General features: G+C 46.7%; 1 protein-coding gene across 1 annotated transcript; it reads right to left on the bottom strand.

The window, feature by feature from the left end:
- Positions 1 to 430: 430 nt before the first annotated feature.
- LOC306917283 (helix-loop-helix protein 2-like) lies at positions 431 to 838 on the bottom strand (the record flags this gene model as incomplete). Its single annotated transcript, XM_079495432.1, has 1 exon — positions 431 to 838. One exon carries the CDS (start codon positions 836 to 838, stop codon positions 431 to 433), a length of 408 nt encoding a protein of 135 aa, XP_079351558.1.
- Positions 839 to 18,269: the final 17,431 nt, after the last annotated feature.

Raw genomic sequence — 18,269 nt, 5'->3', positions numbered from 1 at the left:
ATTGCATCTTATTAAACGTTCAAAGTCGCGACTGCATCATGGGGGCTTGTTGCTTTGTTCAGTGCAGTGGTCTACTTTACTTTTTTTGTTTTGTTTTTTACTTTTTAACAGCACGAATCTTGAGGCCTATGTGTGGGGGCAGCGGGGGTCTCCCTGACACAATGTATGGGGGTCCGCGCCGCGGCCAAATATACATAGTAGTTTGGGGGTCCATATGGCACACAACAAATTGAGAACCACTGCTTTAGACATCCATAGCAAACAAAACAAAATCTTATTTCCACCTTTCCAGCATCCTTTCCTCTCTTTTCTCCAACTATAAACTTCCACTTGAGTCCAATTTATCACTCAAGACACACACAAAACTCCTGTCTGAGTGTCAACTGCTTAATTGGAAACATTTGACATCATCTCTTTTCTTTCCTTTTCTTCAGACATCCAGCACGTGATTGAGATAGGAGATGTAACAAATGGCCAGTCTGAGGATCTCGATCTTGGACAGCTTCTTGTCGGGGGGCAGCGTGGGCAGCAGCTTCCTGAGCTCGGCGAACGCCACGTTGAACGCCTCCACGCGGATGCGCTCCCGCGTGGCGTGGGCCGAGCGGTACTTGGCCGTGGCCCGCCGCCTCCTCCTCTTCTCCTCCCGGCTGAGGGGAGGCTGGTGGTGGTGGTGGTGGCCGCCCCCGCCCAGGGACCTGTTGTTGTTGCCCGACTTCTCCTCCATCTCCACGTCGGAGGAGAGGCAGCTCGCCTTGATGTCGCTGCCGCAGAGCACCGAGTCCGTGTCCGACTGGGTCCACGACAGGTCGGTCTCCGTCTGGTCCGGACTCAGCATCATCTTCGCGGCCGAGTGTCGAGTTTGTGCAGTACGTCGCCCGCCCTCCCAAAATATGCAGGCTGGTGGAGCTGTGGAGAGAGTCGAAGTGGTGGTCAATCAACCGTCAATTTGCGTTTTGTGTTTGTTGTTGTCGTCTTGTTTTGGCGGTTGTTGTTAAAACTTAAATCTGCAACTTTTAGCCTTAATAGTCCTATATCACATGATCGAGAGACCGAATTTCCACCACTCCTATATACACTAGCTAGCCAGGGTCTACATTTTGTCAATGGAGTAGTCAACCTCCTGCATGCAGGCTCCAGTTATATTTATTTACATAGGCCTATACTCATAGCTTACAAATGTTTAGAATAATTGATTCGTTAAAATAAGCATCCTATAGATGCTGCGTCATTAATGAAACATGAGTGACAGAAGGTCTGGAATGTAACAAATAAAGGGTGATATTGTATTATTTATCTTGTAGAAGTCCCACATGAGGACCCATGGCCTCGGAGAAATCGATTGATCCATATACAGCCTGTCCATTGCATAATAACACTGACTATTAGGCCCTCTAGCCTACATAAATAATGGATGGGCCCAAAACTCATTGAATGGCTAATTTATAGAAGCAAATCGGCTTCCATGCTTGTTGACTATACTATATTCTTTGTATGGCAAATTTTGGCATTTTACTTAATTTTTGTATTTTATGTCATTGTTGGCCATTCATTGCGGAACCTATAGCCTGTCACAATATTAACGCGAATGGTGATCAGTTTTGACAGAGAGAATCCTTATTTTTTTGAATTACCATAATCAGAGTGTGCCATCTGTCACACTGTGATGAACACATCTGCTTGGGGTCGCGCCGAGAGAAGTGACAACAGCATGGAAGCCACACAAAAATGTTGACATCTGCTGCTGGACATGTTGTGAGCTATTGTTGTGCATGCATGGGTTTTATTTGTCAACGAAGAAAGAAAAAGAAAAGAAAAAATATAAGAAGTATAGGCTATGTAGTTATTATATTAAAATAAAATCCTCACGCGTTGATTCATTTATTTGTAATTTAGAGAATTACAAAGTCAATTTGGTTACAATTTTGTAAAACGGTCAGAGTTAGAGTTAGTGAGTGACTCAGGGAAATCAAATTGATAAATTATATCATAACGGTGAAGATTTTGATTGTGTAAATGCAGCGGGAATGCATGCATGCGATTGAATAATAAAGTAGGCTACAGCAGAGCAGCTAATAAAGAAAACAAAACGAAATAAATGTAGCCTATCCTTATCCTATACATATAACACTTAATTTTGTTTTTGCACAATGAATCAGGGCCACTGTATACAATTCATTTCTGAGACTCACCTTGACAAAGAGTAGCGAGAGACAAACGATCACCAGTGACTTGAAAGCTCTTCAGAGGAGTCCCAATAAGTCCCAATAATTAACTCAACGCTTCCCTCTGGTTTCGCCAACCAAACATATTCCACCGCCACGGGAGTTCTAAACGGCAACAGGCGCCCTTTAGAATGAATAAACAACAAAACTAGCCCCAATATTATTGTTCAGCACTTTTGAGCCGCGAAGTTGCAACAAGATGGGCATGAGATTAACCACACATATGCGCGTGTGTCAATCAATAATCGGTAGTTTCAAATCAGCCTAAAGTCAAGCAGTGCCATTTAAAATAAGAAGAAGGAGGAGGGGGAGAAAAAAACACTGAAGGATTGTGAATCCTTGATCGGAAACTGATTTAAAAAAAGATAATAATCTGGCTGAGAGAGAGTGGTGCCCGACGGAGAGAGAGAGACAATAGATTGTTGTCGGTGAAAGTGCAGATAGTCCCCGCCGCCGCGCGTCCACTCGTCTCTCAGAGATGCTGATGATGATAGCTCTCTCTCTCTCTCTCTCTCTCTCTCTCTCTCTCGTGTGTGTGTGTGTGTGTGTGTGTGTGTGTGTGTGTGTGTGTGTCAGGAATCAGCGGATCGGAACGTAGATATAGTAGATGGCTGATAGATGGATAATCCTCTCTTTTCGTTGACCCAGTGGTTAGTCAGTGGCTCCGCGACAATGCGCGGGGTTTTATACGCGAGATAAGATCCAAACGATTCCAACTAATAAAGGCTCACTTGAGGGATGGAGGGGATGGAATATATTTGAGGAATGGTATTGTCTAACACCGCCCTCTCCCCTCCCTCCATCCCTCCCTCGGAGTCCCTCCCTCCCTAGCTGCCTGCAAGGTCTATGTCTCTCTCTCTCTCTCTCTCTCTCTCTCTCTCTCTCTCTCTCTCTCTCTCTCTCTCTCTCTCTCTCTCTCTCTCTCTCTCTCTCTCTCTCTCTCACACACACACACACACACACACACACACACACACACACACACACACACACACACACACACACACACACACACACACACACACACAAACCTCCCTTCCTACTTGCACGCCCCTCAGCCCTCAAGCGCTTTCCCTCCCATGGGAGTATTGAGCAAAGGGAAAACGAGATGTGTGTTCGATAAAAGATGTGTGTGTGTGTGTGTGTGTGTGTGTGTGTGTGTGTGTGTGTGTGTGTGTGTGTGTGTGTGTGTGTGTGTGTGTGTGTGTGCGTGCGTGTGTGCGTGCGTGCGTGCGTGCGTGCGTGCGTGCGTGTGTGCGTGTGTGTGGTCTATGTGAAATATTCAATAACCTTAAATATAACATTTAGCCTATATGTTGAACATGTGTGGATATTTATTTTGTCAGAATTTAAAAGCCTGTATACGGCCAATTATATATAAGGCTATATAGGTATAGGCTATATTTATGAGATGATTTCTTTTAGAGATTATTTTATTTTTATCAAATATCAAATATCTGATATCTAGCTGATATTACTAGATCTCGACTATAATAAAAAACAAACGTATAGTTAAAGTTATACAGTATACCGTAGCCTATAGCCCTATAACTGGAGAAGGGTTTGATGGTGTGTGTACTGTATGACAGCTGTTCATTCATTCATTCATTCATTCATTCATTCATTCATTCATTCATTCATTCAGTCAGTCAGTCAGTCAGTCATTCATTCAGCCAATCAGTCAGTCAGTCAGTCATTCATTCAGCCAATCAGTCAGTCATTCATTAATTCAGCCAATCAGTCAGTCAGTCAGTCAGTCAGTCAGTAGTCAGTAGCCAGTCACTAGTCAGTCAGTCAGTCAGTCAGTCAGTCAGTCAGTCAGTCAGTCAGCCAGTCAGTCAGTATATTCCTCCTCTTCTCTTCCCCTGCTCCTCCTCTCCTCCTCTCTTCCCTGCCTCTCTGGTCCTTTGAATATCCACCCCTCCTCTCTTCTCTTCTAGCCTGGCATGGCCATAGACTACCATCGCTGCATGCCTATATTATTAGTCTGGAACTTCGTTGTGGAAGATTTATTTCCAAGGGGTGCGGTTACAAACAGATTCCAAGTTCCAATGTCACAGCAAAAAAAAAAAAAGTCTCACTTTGAATAGTGGCCTCTGATTGGTCACCCACAACTCTGGGGCGAGAGAAATGTAATTCAAACTGAGGAGTGCGTGCATGCATGCCAGACCAATCTCCTCAGGGATTCTTTTTATTTGTTTTCTGTGGCAGATCAGTTTGGTTTCCAGACTACTACCTCTCTCCTCTTGCCCTCTGTCCATCCTTCATCTTTCCTCCATGCCTCCTACGACTCCTCCTACCTATCTTAACCCATTTAGACCTGAGGACGATTCTACAAATTTGACAGTTTTCTGAAAAACCCATGATTCTATGTCAGTCGTTCATGTCAAGGACCCCCAAAATTATATGTAATTGGCCACCGACCCCCATCTGAAAATATGTTGTTCCAGGGACCTCCCAGAAGCAAAGTTTTGAGTTAAAAACGTTCGCTCTGAAAGAATATATATTCAAACATTTGCGCCACATTTTCACGATTCTTCAAAAATAGCTAAAGTATAACATAATGCTTAAAACACCAAAAGGGGTTCCCATACTGAATGGGTTAACCCCCACCCATGCCCCCGTGCCCGGTGGCACCGCCACCACCACCACCAGTGTTTGGGTCATGAGGGCATGAATCCAGAAGAGGGGCAGTGTGGACCGGCGAGTGTGGCGACTGACTGCGCCTAACGAGGTGATTAAAACGATGAGAGGAACCACGGATGAGTCGCCGTGGCCCGCAGCCACCGCCAAGCTCTGCATGACACGACACACACACACACACACACACACACACACACACACACACATAACACAGTGCCAGAAGGACCGTATCATTGCAAGGAAAGCTTCTGTGTGTGTGTGTGTGTGTGTGTGTGTGTGTGTGTGTGTGTGTGTGTGTGTGTGTGTGTGTTAGGCGTGTGTGCGGGCCTGAATGTGTGTCTACAAACATGCATCCATGCAAATGTGCATGTGCGTTTGCACAGCATGCACACGCGTGCTTGGCGTTGGTGTGCTCATCTGTGTGAGATGACAGACAGCTCGCCCAGGGCTCCAGTCATGTCCAGTGTGTGTGTGTGTGTGTGTGTGTGTGTGTGTGTGTGTGTGACACAGAGGGTGTATCAACGACATGTCAGCACCAAGAGACAAAAACCTCCTGACAGCTGGAGACACCCTCATCCCCCCACCACACACACACACACACACACACACACACACACACACACACACACACACACACACACACACACACACACACACACACACACACACACACACACACACACACACGCACAGTGTGAGCCACCCAACCCTTAATTGCTCCAGAGACCAGTGAGGTGGCGACGGTGCGTGTGCTCGATGGTCCGCTGCATGCGGTCCCCTGGATGGAGCCCATGCACTGCTGCATGCACACCACGGGCCCCTGGCCCCTGGCCAGACACACGAGAGGAAGGAGGACCCCTCCATGGGTGTTTTGTTGGTGCATGCATGTTGCCAATCCACCCCAGCCCAGCCCACACCTGACGCACGCACGCACGCACGCACGCACGCACGCACGCACGCACGCACGCACGCACGCACGCACACACACACACACACACGCTGGACATGACTGGAGCCCTGGGCGAGCTGTCTGTCATCTCACACAATATATGAGATGCAAGTGTTCATCTGGTTTCTTATCATGGTTTCCATAATCTACTAGGGACGTCATAGATCCACTGTCCTACTTTATATATGTCTCTGTGTGTGTAATAAACGTTAGAATGTATGTGTAACGCATCACTGTGTGTTGGCTCCGCGCCTGCGCCTCGATGTATCCTCATTCCTCACCCACCACCCCAAAGGTTTAGATAGAGACTTCTAGAGGCCATAGCGATGGTCGCCCTTGAATCATTACAAATCTAGTAAAGTACAATAAAATTAGAAATTAGAAATACCTGAAAAGTGGTGGTGGAAAGTACATGTACTGTACTTTCCACCACTGTCTGCAGGGTATTGCGGACAACATAGACGGGTATAGTTGTGGCTGAACAGATGAGGGCTGTGTTATTATGTGGCTATTGGGTTTTTTATTGATCTCGTTTGGACTTTGTGTTTAGATTAGGTTCATTTCTGAAGCAAAGCAGCATTTGAGTGGGGAGGAGCCCCCCCCCCTCGCTAAAATTGACGTTCAGTTCAGTTCTATTGTTATGTTGATGTTGCACATATAGTTTTAGTCACATCCCTCAAACAAGGCAGGCAGCACATTAAAAGCCTCAGCGTTAGTTTAGCTCTGAGAGTGTTCTCTTTGTTCACCCAATTGAGATACTAGGGTTTTAACGAGATGCTTGGCACAAAGGGCAAGACAACGAAGAAGCAGACAAATATACCCACAGACTTCAATTGTGCTCCCTTGGTGGATTATTCAACACCGCTGAAGTACCCTTGAGCAAGGCACTGAACCCCCAACTGCTCCCCCTGGAGCTGCTTAGTGGCCAACAGTATAAGACTGTGGTTGTACTGGTCAGCTCCCAGGTTTTAGTGTGTGTGTGTGTGTGTGTGTGTGTGTGTGTGTGTGTGTGTGTGTGTGTGTGTGTGTGTGTGTGTGTGTGTGTGTGTGTGTGTGTGTGTGTGTGTGTGTGTGTGTGTGTTGGCGAACATGGATTAAGGTTGGCGAACACCGAACATGCATTGGCAACATGCATTAAGGTTGGCGAACATGCATTAAGGTTGGCGAACATGCGCTTCTCCTGTGCTTGTGGATATGTTTAGGTTAGGGTTAGAGATAGGGTTAGTGGTTGAACCAATGAACCAATGTTACCGTTGTTACTGTGTGAAATGTTAAACAGGACAGTGAGTGCACCCATGGTACTTTAGAGTAACATTTTGAATAAAGGACATTCTACATTGTAGTGTTGGTACATTTAAAAAAAAAAGTCAGAGTAGGCTACTTCTACCAAGACTGTGCAGAAATGCTACTACATCAAAGTGCTCTCCTGCTGTGACCAGGAGTCAGTAATGGAGTTGTTGTTTGTCCAATAAGTCAGCGCTCCAGTGAGAATGCAGCTGTCTGTACCTCTTCTTATTCCAAAAACCTTGAGCTCCTGTGACAACACACGCAACTGTCAAGACGTATCGAACAAGCGAAACACAAAAGACACGCACGCGCATGCATGCATGTGTGCAAGGACAAGGACAACATGGGCCCTTCGAATATACACACAACTGGGTGCAGACATACACAGACTTTACACACACATGGCATGTACGCACGCACGCACGCACGCACGCACGCACGCACGCACGCACGCAGGCAGGCAGGCACGCACGCACACACACACACACACACACACACACGCTTTTAGTATGTGCTCTCGGAGCAGTGGGATGGAGCTGTGAAATGGGAAGGATTAGTCACTTTGTCAGGAGATGTATGAGGCCTCTCAGGTAGACTGTCAGCCACAGGGGGCATTCTAGGAGAGCTGGACACAGACAGACAGACAGACAGACAGACAGACAGACAGACAGACAGACAGACAGACAGACAGACAGACAGACAGACAGACAGACAGACAGACAGACAGACAGACAGACAGACAGACAGACAGACAGACAGAACAAGTGATGGGGAGAGAGAGGTACAAAGACAGGATGGACAAAGAGTGGAAGTACAGACGTATACAGAATGACAATAGGAAAGAACAGACAATAGGGAAGGAAAAAAAGTGTAGATAAGGGAGAATATTTTGTGTCCCATTTAGTTGCAGGTAATTAAAAACAATCTACGTCATTTTCACTGTCCAGCAATTCCAGCCGGCAGATTTGTCGCACTGGAAATCAAAAGAGCCATGTGGACCAGTTTATGTGCAAACGCTATTTCTGAACCATTGAGACCCTTGTAAAATAAAATAAAACATATCACATATTGTTTTCTGTTGCTGCTGTGTTTGTTGCTCTTGGATGTGTACACAGCACACTGTATACTTTTATGACGTATCTAAAAAGCACAAAGCCATCTGAGACTGTCCATCATTGACAGTCTGACAATCAAATCTCGCGATACTGCCGAGCCAGAAACAATGTATGCCGCTGTTTAGATGCCTCAATATAATTATATAATGTGCTGCTATGCACATTGAAAAACAAGTGATTGGAAAACAACCTGTACGTGACATGTCTTCTTTTATTTTTTTTAAAGATATTTTTTTGCGGCTTACGCCTTTTATTGGTTTTTGAAGGGACAGACAGTAGGCTGACAGGAAACGGGAGAGAGATGGGGGAAGACATGCAGTAAAGGCCGTGTCGGGCTCGGGAGTCGAACCCGCGGCACACTGCGACTGGATTACCAGTCGGGTGCCCAGACGGTTACGCCACCGCCTGGGCCTTCTTTTATTTTCTTGAACCAATTAACTGCAGACGACGGACACAATCGTTCAGAAATAATGTTTTTTCCCAAGCTGGTCCAGCAACAATGGCCTCACTCTAGGATTGTTTGTTGACTAGCTGTTTGCCTGCAGTAGCATTGAAACTACGTGCTCACTGCTCAAGGTGTTTTCCCTAGCTTGTGACAAGGTGGTCACACTGGCAATGTTTTGCTTGACCAATGATACATTTGTTGAGTCCTTCTCGTCTGCACAAGTGCTGATACACTTGATGGAGCATGGCCATCTCTGGACTGCACACAACCATAAGAGATGCATCTGTTGTGTTACTCATTCAGTTTTCCCCATTTCTCATTATCTGCTGCATGGTCACATCATGGTGTCCAGTACTGTATATTATCTATGTGTGTAATAAACGGGAGGCCCCTGAGCTCGAGCCTCCGTGTGACCGCGACACTGTTATTAACTTTTCACTTTTTTGTCAGACCATGGGCTTTAATATTAATTTATGTTAATAAAATAACCCCAAAAGTCCTAAACCATCATGGCGGGGGTGGCTCAGGGGAGATGGAAACCACAAGGTTGCCAGTTCGAACCCGGGCTCCCCCAGAGTTAGTGTCGAAGTGTCCTTGAGCAAGACACTGAACCCCGAATTGCTCCTGATGTGCTGGTTGGTGCCTTGCCTTGCATGGTTTCCGCCGCCATCGGTGTATGAATGGGTGAATGTAATGTACAATCTATGTAAAGCGCCTTGGATAAAGGTGCTATATAAATGCACCATTTACCATTTATGATATATGTTACTGCAAGTATTTAAACCCTCAGTTTGTTTATCCATAAAGCCCCCAGAGGGAGGGATCCAAAAAGAAAGCCCAAAACAACTAGATGCTCTAATGTCCACGCATAAACAATTGGGGTAGATAATAATAATGTTATTATGTTATCTACTCCAAATTATCTAAATGGGGTCCCCTCATTTATACAATATAGCTGAATAGCATCAATCATATAACTCTTGACCAAGGAATGTGTTACTTGTGTTACTAGTGTTACACACACGCACGCGCACGCACGCCGCGCGCGCGCGCACACACACACACACACACACACACACACACACGAACAATAATGTATTCAACTTTGGAGAATAAATCAGATGTTTGTTTTGGTTGCTTTAGTGCAGTAGGAACCTTTGTAACAGGTGCGTGCGTGACGCACAAACCTGTTTGTTGGTTGCACAACTTGCACTTGCACATCTGTTTACATTCGAGCTGATTTGTGCGCAGAGCAAACTCATTTAATAAACTATGAAATTCAGGAAAGGTACAGCATTTAACATGGTGGCAGCGGTTGTGGACTAAAGCTGAAGTTTATAAAAAGTAGCTGCGCCTGCATGACTCCATCTCCCAAATAGGTACGTAAGAAGACATGCTGACTGTGCTGCTGCTGCCGTGCTGGTTTTCACTTTCTTTCCAGGCTACTTTTCATAATGTAATCCATGTGCAATTATTTATTTATTTTGTATTATATTAGTGTTGCGAAAACGGGGCGTTTGTGTATAGGCTGGCTGTGGCAGTCAATGTTGGCCAAACATAATTACACGGTTTATTTATAATTTTAGGTATTTTAAAATGTATAAAGAGGAATTAACGCAATGATTTTGTAACTTTGATAAAAGATATAACCGCACAATAATGTTGAGGTTGATTGTTGTGTTTGATTGATTGATTGAACACTATTGAAAATGAATTCTAAAGGATACAGGCCCAAGAAATCCAGCAGGCTTGTTTCCATTGTGGTCCTGCTTTGGGGAAAGGGTAGCTCCTTTCGGAACCCTACGTTAAAGTTTCTGACATTTTGATGACTTTATGTAGGGTTCCTTATCACCGGATTCAAGCGACATGGGATGCAATCTGATTTCCCCTGACTTACCCCTGTGCTGCGGTGTGGGTGTCACGCTGACATATTCAAAAAGAAGCATATGAACGCTATAGGATACAACGAACCCTCTCACCCCCCCCCCCCCCGAACGGCACAGAAGCCGTTAAGTATTTTTAATGTTTGTACGACCGTTTGGCAGCTCTGAAATTCTCTCTTCGGTCCCTCCTTGTTGACATCTCGGTTGGCTAGCTGCGCCTACGAGGCGCGTAGGGAGGCGCAGCTAGCCAACCGAGAGGCTGGAGGCGGTACAATGGGATGTCAACAAGAGAGAATTTCAGAGCTGCCAAAACGGTCGTACAAACATTAAAAATACTTAACGGCTTCTGAGCCGTTCGCGGGGGGGGTCAGAAGGTTCGTTGTCTCCTATAGCGTTCATATGCTTATTTTGGAATATGTCAGCGTGACACCCACACCGCAGCACAGAGGTAAAACAGGGAAAGTCAGATTGCATCCCATGTCGCTTGAAGCCGGTGAGACCGGACCCTACGCGGTAGGTCCAAAGGAGCTCAACCCGGGGGGTCCGGAGACGGGCTAGGGAAAGGGGACAGCTAGGGAGCAACAATACAAAACACAGAAAGAAACGCGGTGTTGTGTTTGACTTGCCCAAGGAACTTTCAAGTCCCTGCATGATTTTCACATTGTACTTAAATTAATCTCTCTCTCCCTTTCTACCTCTCACTCTCTCTCTCTCTCTCTCTCTCTCTCTCTCTCTCTAATGACTAATAAACCATGGTGTATGCTTTGAAAATGTCCGTCAGTAATGTCAAGTATATACCATCCATTGACTAAACATGACAGACCACTGACGTGATCATTGAATGATTGGTTAAATGTAGGTATGCGTTTGATGTGGTCACGGTTAGGGTGCGCATCCATGCAGGGAGTGTGGTGGCCATGTACAAGTGACGACCCTCCACATCATCATATGAGTCACATTTCACATTTGCCTCATGACACACGCACGCATGCACGCGCGCTCGCTTGCACACGCACACTGTGAGTGCCAAGAAGTGGTCCATTTGTTGTATTCCTTCCTTTGGTCCATGATGTGTAATATAGGCAGTGTCCTGGACTCTGGCCTTGCCTGTGTCCAATGTCCATGTGTGTGTGAGTGTGTTTATGGGGGTTGGGTTGGGGTCCAGGCCTGAGCAGGAGGTGCAGTGGGAGCCAGAGTGCCCAGGCAGGGTCCCATGTGAGAATGTGGCCATGGTTGTCCGCGTGTTGCTGTGGCAGACCCCGGCACCATCTGTGCACCCAGCAGGATGCCCAGCCAGCCAGCCAGCGCCCCTCTCTCCTCTCTCTCTCTCTTTCTCTCTCTCTCGCACTCAGCCTCAGATGTTCATGGACACATGCTTTACACACACACACACACACACACACACACACACACACACACACACACACACACACACACACACACACACACACCGGGGATTAAAGGAAGTGAAACGTGGGGGTCTGCCTGACACAGATTGGAATTTGAGCTTGATGCGGCGAGTGATTGTTTGTGACGGCGAACGTGGCAGGAATTGTCTGCCTGTTGATGATCACGATGACATAAGTGTGATGATGACACAATCCAAGCGAGCGCGCGAGAGAGAGGTAGAGTGAGAGAGAGAGAGAGAGAGAGGGAGAGAGAAAGAGGGAGAGGGGGGGAGAGAGAGAGAGGGGGGAGTGAACGCGAAGCATCATTAGTCAGCAAATGATGCAGTTGTGTAGTCTGTGATTCTCGGAAATCCACACTGCTTGTTGCCACTCTATCTACCTTAAAGTCCGTAATGCACCGTGCCTCTTCTCCTTCTGTGTGATTAATTTGCTGAAGAATATATGTTTCGGCAAACATGGACATGTAATGTTGTGAATATTGCGATTTTTTTAAATCATCATGACGTATCTTTATCGATGCAATAGTTTTCTTTTCTCACTACAAACAAAGGAATCAACTTATGAATGGAGATGCGAAATACTAATCTCAACTTTCAAATACAGTATGGTCGACCCTTCGGTGTGGTTTGGGCTTTACACATAATTAATTATCCCAAAGATTGATGAGTAGCATCCACACAGAACACAAATATTACGTGGTGATAAAGTGACTTTGATTTTTCACCGCAAATGAGCTTCATGAGCTTGAAGATCTGCTAATTCTGGCTTCCACCTTTTCAGTCTTTAGTCTCTGCTTACACTTTCTTTCTCTCGTGCATCATTGGATTCTGTATCCCAGCTCTATTCCAGGTAGGAATCATCCTCGCCTTATTACCTCTCATTCCCTTTTCCATCACTCCATTCTCATCCCCCCCTTCTTTTATAGCCAACCCCATCTTCCTCAGACCCACTGAGCTCACTATATACCCCTGCCCCAGCTCTCTCTCTCTCTCTCTCTCTCTCTCTCTCTCTCTCTCTCTCTCTGTACCCCATACCTTGTTCCCTAGCCCGCTGACCCGCCCGTCTTGGCCTCCGGCCCCCTCGAATCCGCACCTGCCTCGTTTCCTGCAGTGGCAGGGTTATTTTCAGCCTCCACCTCGACCCCCCCCTCACGCATGCACACACACACACACACACACACACACACACACACACACACACACACACCACCGCAACAAGAACAACCACCCCACGACCCCCCATCTTTTCCCATCTTCCTTCTGTGATACCGAACACTCCTGATGGCTACCACCTCTCTCTCTCTCTCTCTCTCTCTCTTTTGGCCTCCATGCAGCCCCCACTCCCCCCTCCCCGCCACCCCGGGCCCTTCCCCACATGGCCCCCATGGCCCCTGTCCATCCATACAGGGCCTCCAGCTGGCTGACGAGTTCATTAGGCCCAGGGCTCTGCCAAGGAGGCAGTGGCGCTGGTGGTGCGAGGGGCCAAACCCCGGGATGGCATCGAGTGGGGGGCCCCTGGGCCTGGTGACCGCCAGGCACGGGCCCCAACGATGGTTTGGAGGCGGGACAGCAGCGAACCCGCAGCTCCCTCCCCAGAATGTCCCACATGGCGATGTTGTTCGGAGTCCAGTTCAGATGGGGTTTGGAATTGGAGGAGTGCACCGTTTCGCCCCCACATTAGCAATCTGCTTCTCCTGGGCTCGGTCTCTCGTTTCGTAAAAAAAACGCCACGAGAGGGAGCGGTCCAGATCGGAGGTTCCGAAGGGGGTCCGCTTAAACAATGAGGGGAAACAGATTTCTAATAATCCCCACAGGTCGTAGTGACATCTGGCCTCACACTCGAGTGTTGGCTCAATTAATTCGGGTGAAAAAAAGATACAAAACAAAAAGGTGCCCTGGGCAAAGATCTGGGGGACTTAACAGGCCGTTGTGTGTGTGTGTGTGTGTGTGTGTGTGTGTGTGTGTGTGTGTGTGTGTGTGTGTGTGTGTGTGTGTGTGTGTGTGTGTGTGTGTGTGTGTGTGTGTGTGTGTGTGTGTGTGTGTGTGTGTGTGTGTGTGTGTGTGTGTGTGTGTGTCCAAATTAACCACGGTGTACAGCTGTCTTACAAAGAGACGAGAGAGATGCAAAACTAATCAAGCGGGTCCATAGAAGAGCCATAAACATGGCAGGGTAATGCAAAAATCATTAAATGTCTCGTCGCCGTGATCATTATTATGGCCACATTATCTGCTCTTGCTTTCCCTTTCTCTCTCTCCTTTCTCTAAGTCTCTAATGTCCCTTTTTTCGCACCCTGTTCGAATGCTTATCAATGTACATTATTATCACGTTTAATTAGACCATGGTCTCAGTAGCCGTCTACTGACTGACCTATACCAAAATCTCAGTAGCTGCATTCTGTGCGTTGATGATGGATACTGTTTTAACCGAGGCGGAGGCGCGCAGATTTCACCCCATTTTATCTCAGTTGGGGCAAATGCGCTCCCCACAACATAATTTACGATTCTGGGCCTATCGAATCGAGTTCGCCACGGCAACTCGGTTCGCTTTAGCTCGCTCTCGTTGCTCACGTTCGCTTGAGACGGCGCCCCTCCGTCGCTGTCATCAACGCACAGAATGCAGCTACTGAGATCTTGGTAGGTCAGTACAGTATTTTTCGACCGCGGTCGAGATCGTGGATTTCACAATAACACGCCATACTTCCCGGTCCTTCATTGCCATCCCCAATTCCTGCTTAGCGATGGCATCAGGGAACGACAGTTTTCTACCTCTAGTCTGCTTTGAGGCAGGACTCCAGAGAAGAACGGAAGATATAACCTCCTTGTCAGCTCTGTAGCAGTGGCCGGCAAACTGTGTTCTTCTGGATCGGACTAGTGAAAAAACACGGGGAAGGTTGCCGTATATTAGATTAGTCGATGGGTGGCTCTTCCAAGATTTTGTGCTCTCATTAGAAGGCGGGTGTAAGTGCCATCCAACCGTTTCTCTAGTTTCTTTGAAAGTGTCCCATGTCTCAGAGCCATAGAGTAGAATCGGCTCAACGGTCGCCCTAAATATTTTTACTTTTAACATCTTACTATGCTGGGATGACCAGATCTTATGCATGTCATTGCAGGCTGACCAGGCCATACCCTTCCAAGTTTGAAAGTCCTTTTGTGAAGAAGATATATATGAACCCAAATACGGTTTTCGAGAGGCCTGCTCAAGAGACTGAAGGAGAGCCTGAGCGTATTCCAATGATTGACTGATATGCGCGATGTCATCAGCGAAGTCGGTGTCGGTTAGGTATTTAGCAGGATGACGAGAGCTTCTCCTATAAGGTGTAGTTGGTAGCCCTTATCATTGATAGTATCAACTGACATATGAAGAACATAATCAACAACAATAATAAATAGAAACGGGGCAAGTGTGACACACACACACACACACACACACACACACACACACACACACACACACACACACACACACACACACACACACACACACACACACACACACACTTCTTTCCTTCCTTGAAGTTCCTTCCTTCCTTCTGTCTTGGTATCGGGGCAGCCAGGGTCAGGGCCCTCTGTGGCCATGCTCAGGTGCAAGCTCAGCTGGGCTGGAGAGGAGAGGAGAGGAGAGGAGAGGAGAGGAGAGGAGAGGAGAGGAGAGGAGAGGCAGGATAATAGATAGTTTGTTAGTTTTCAGTTTGGCGCTAAACGGGAACAAAAATGTCTCCCGTCTCATTGATAAACCCGCTAGACATTCATTCTATCACAAAATGAAGAGAAGACTGAAAACAAATGTGCATTTAGCAAGGAAACAACACAGATGCTTTACATGTTTATACCTCAACCCCCCCCCCACCCCCCCACCCCTCTCTCTCTCTCTCTCTCTCTCTCTCTCTCTCTCTCTCTCCTGGGCAGACCCCTGGGAGAGGCCTGGCCGGGTTCGGCCTGCACGCCATCTGCTGCATAATGTAACGGGATGGAACCTCCAAATCCTTCATTTCCACTCGCTGCCTGTCATCTGTGTGTGTGTGTGTGTGTGTGTGTGTGTGTGTGTGTGTGTGTGTGTGTGTGTGTGTGTGTGTGTGTGTGTGTGTGTGTGTGTGTGTGTGTGTGTCGCAGCATATGTGCACGCATACACACTGGTTGTACTATATACTTGTGAGGACAACAACATTTTAGCATCTTATGAATGACATTTTCACAAATTGTTTTGCCATTTAAACTAAAATAGCAGAACTATCTATTTTATATTTTCGGTTGCAAGATGACACTACCGTGCAACTAACTATAAATCAGGCATAATTCCAAATCACTAAACGACAACCACTAAATAAATGCCTAATCTAATCCTAACGCAAAACTGAATCTTTTCCTAATTGTAAGCCAAGAACCGTCCGAAATTCTACTATACTTTGTGACATTGTGGCCCGCCTCACAAGTATAGTAATACACACACACACACACGCACACGCACACGCACACATACACACTATACAGAGAGAAGGGTGTGACTGCGCATGTAAGATGCGAGCGAGCTGTGTGTGCTGCAGCTGAGATCTAATTTTACGGATGTTTTGATATTAACTGCGCCAAGCGATGATGTTGAGTGACGGGTTTGATGATGTCTGGCTAAATACTAAAAAAGGAGAGCCAAATGTCTGTAATGTCTGTTCCGAAATATGATCCAGTGGTTTTTTGACATGCCAGCCCAAAATTCATTCCTACAGGCCAGGGCCCTATACAAAACATGATGCATTGTTGAGTCACTTTTTGCCACTTTCCAACTTGGTTTCCCTATTTTCGGCATGTCATTATGACATCTACAGTTTTCCAAAGCCGATCTACAAGCTCAACAAGAACAAGATCTACAAGCTCACAATGCACAATGGTGGGAGTAGGACGCGTTGTTACCTTGTAGTCTGTTTTAGCTATTTGTCATACATTGACTCAACCCATTTAAGTTTTAGGTTTTTGAGTTGGCTATTCACTACGAGCTTGTATTTTAGATAAAAAAATTAATAAAAAATAAAATCTTGAATGTGTGAGAAATTGAGAATCACAGATTTGGAAGGCATTTGTAGAATCGGCCTCAGGTCTTAATGGCCTGTTAATCACGCAAGACCTATATGCTGTAGAGTGAGTGTATCAACAGAAGTGCTGGATTTTTGCAGAAGTACCGCTCAAGGAAATTACTACTTTGATGCTTTACAAATCTATTTACATTCTCTGTGAATGAAACAAGTGTTGTGATTGGTCGAAAAATATTGTATCCGGGGGAAATACATCTGACGGATGTTCCGGCTTCCGGTTATACACTCTCTGCCTTAGGTTGTGCATGCAGTCTGAGTAAGGCTGGGAACGAGGCTACTTGTTAATAGGGTTTAAGTGTGGAAGGCTTTATTGGAGCTTAATAATGTGATCACTGTTGTGTGTTGTTTTGTTTGTGGTAGGTTTTCAGACGTTGCTGGGTCGGTTGTGGTTGTGGCCACGATGAAGCTGCAGCGATTGGTCAATAATTAGTTGCAAAATAGTAGAGCGGTGACCGTTGTGCACTGGCCTACTAGGAACGATGCAAGTTGGAAATGCATGCCCCACCCAGTTATTATGTCTGTGTCCCTTTTATGCCCATATATGGAGTTCTTTGTCAGGCACGCCCAAATATGGAGTCTATGTGTGATGTCAGAACAGGTCAGCTCCATATATGGAGATCTAGGGGTGATCAGGTGTGATCAATAATTGGCTAATTTGGGTCCTGTCCAGAGCCTGGGCATGGGGGCCTTGTCCCCAGACCCGGGGCAGAGGCTTTTGTGCTGGTTCTGGTCAACCGCGGGGCCGACCGACTCAAGCCCGGGCACTGCACTCCTTCCCTGTGGTGGTGTGGAACGCGTGTGTCGAATTTGAAGTCGGTGGGGCGAACGGTTCTCGAGTTACGTGGATTACAGATACACACACACAGATAGACATGGTGCATTATAGAGAAGATGTCTGCTGTAGTGTTGACGTCTTGTCACGTCTAATAACGTAAAAGGTACCAAAGATAAGATGTTAACAAAACATAACAAAACCACACGCCTGCACGCACGCACGCACGCACGCACGCACGCACGCACGCACGCACGCACGCACGCACGCACTCACGCGCGGTTGTGTTTAAGCACCCCACCCCACTCTGCTGGTAACCTGGAGGTGTGGAGTGTTGTCCCTCAGGGTCCCCCAGGGGCCTGTGTGATTGGGGGCCATCTGTTTTCCTGTAACAAGCTTTTTCTTCATTCATCCTTTCTTCTCTTCCCCTCTCTCCCTGTCTTTCTCTCTCTCTCTCTCTCTCT

Source organism: Electrona antarctica (genome assembly GCF_951216825.1).
Source record: "Electrona antarctica genome assembly, chromosome: 24".
Classification (NCBI taxonomy): domain Eukaryota; kingdom Metazoa; phylum Chordata; class Actinopteri; order Myctophiformes; family Myctophidae; genus Electrona; species Electrona antarctica.
This window is presented reverse-complemented; position numbering and strand designations above follow the sequence as displayed.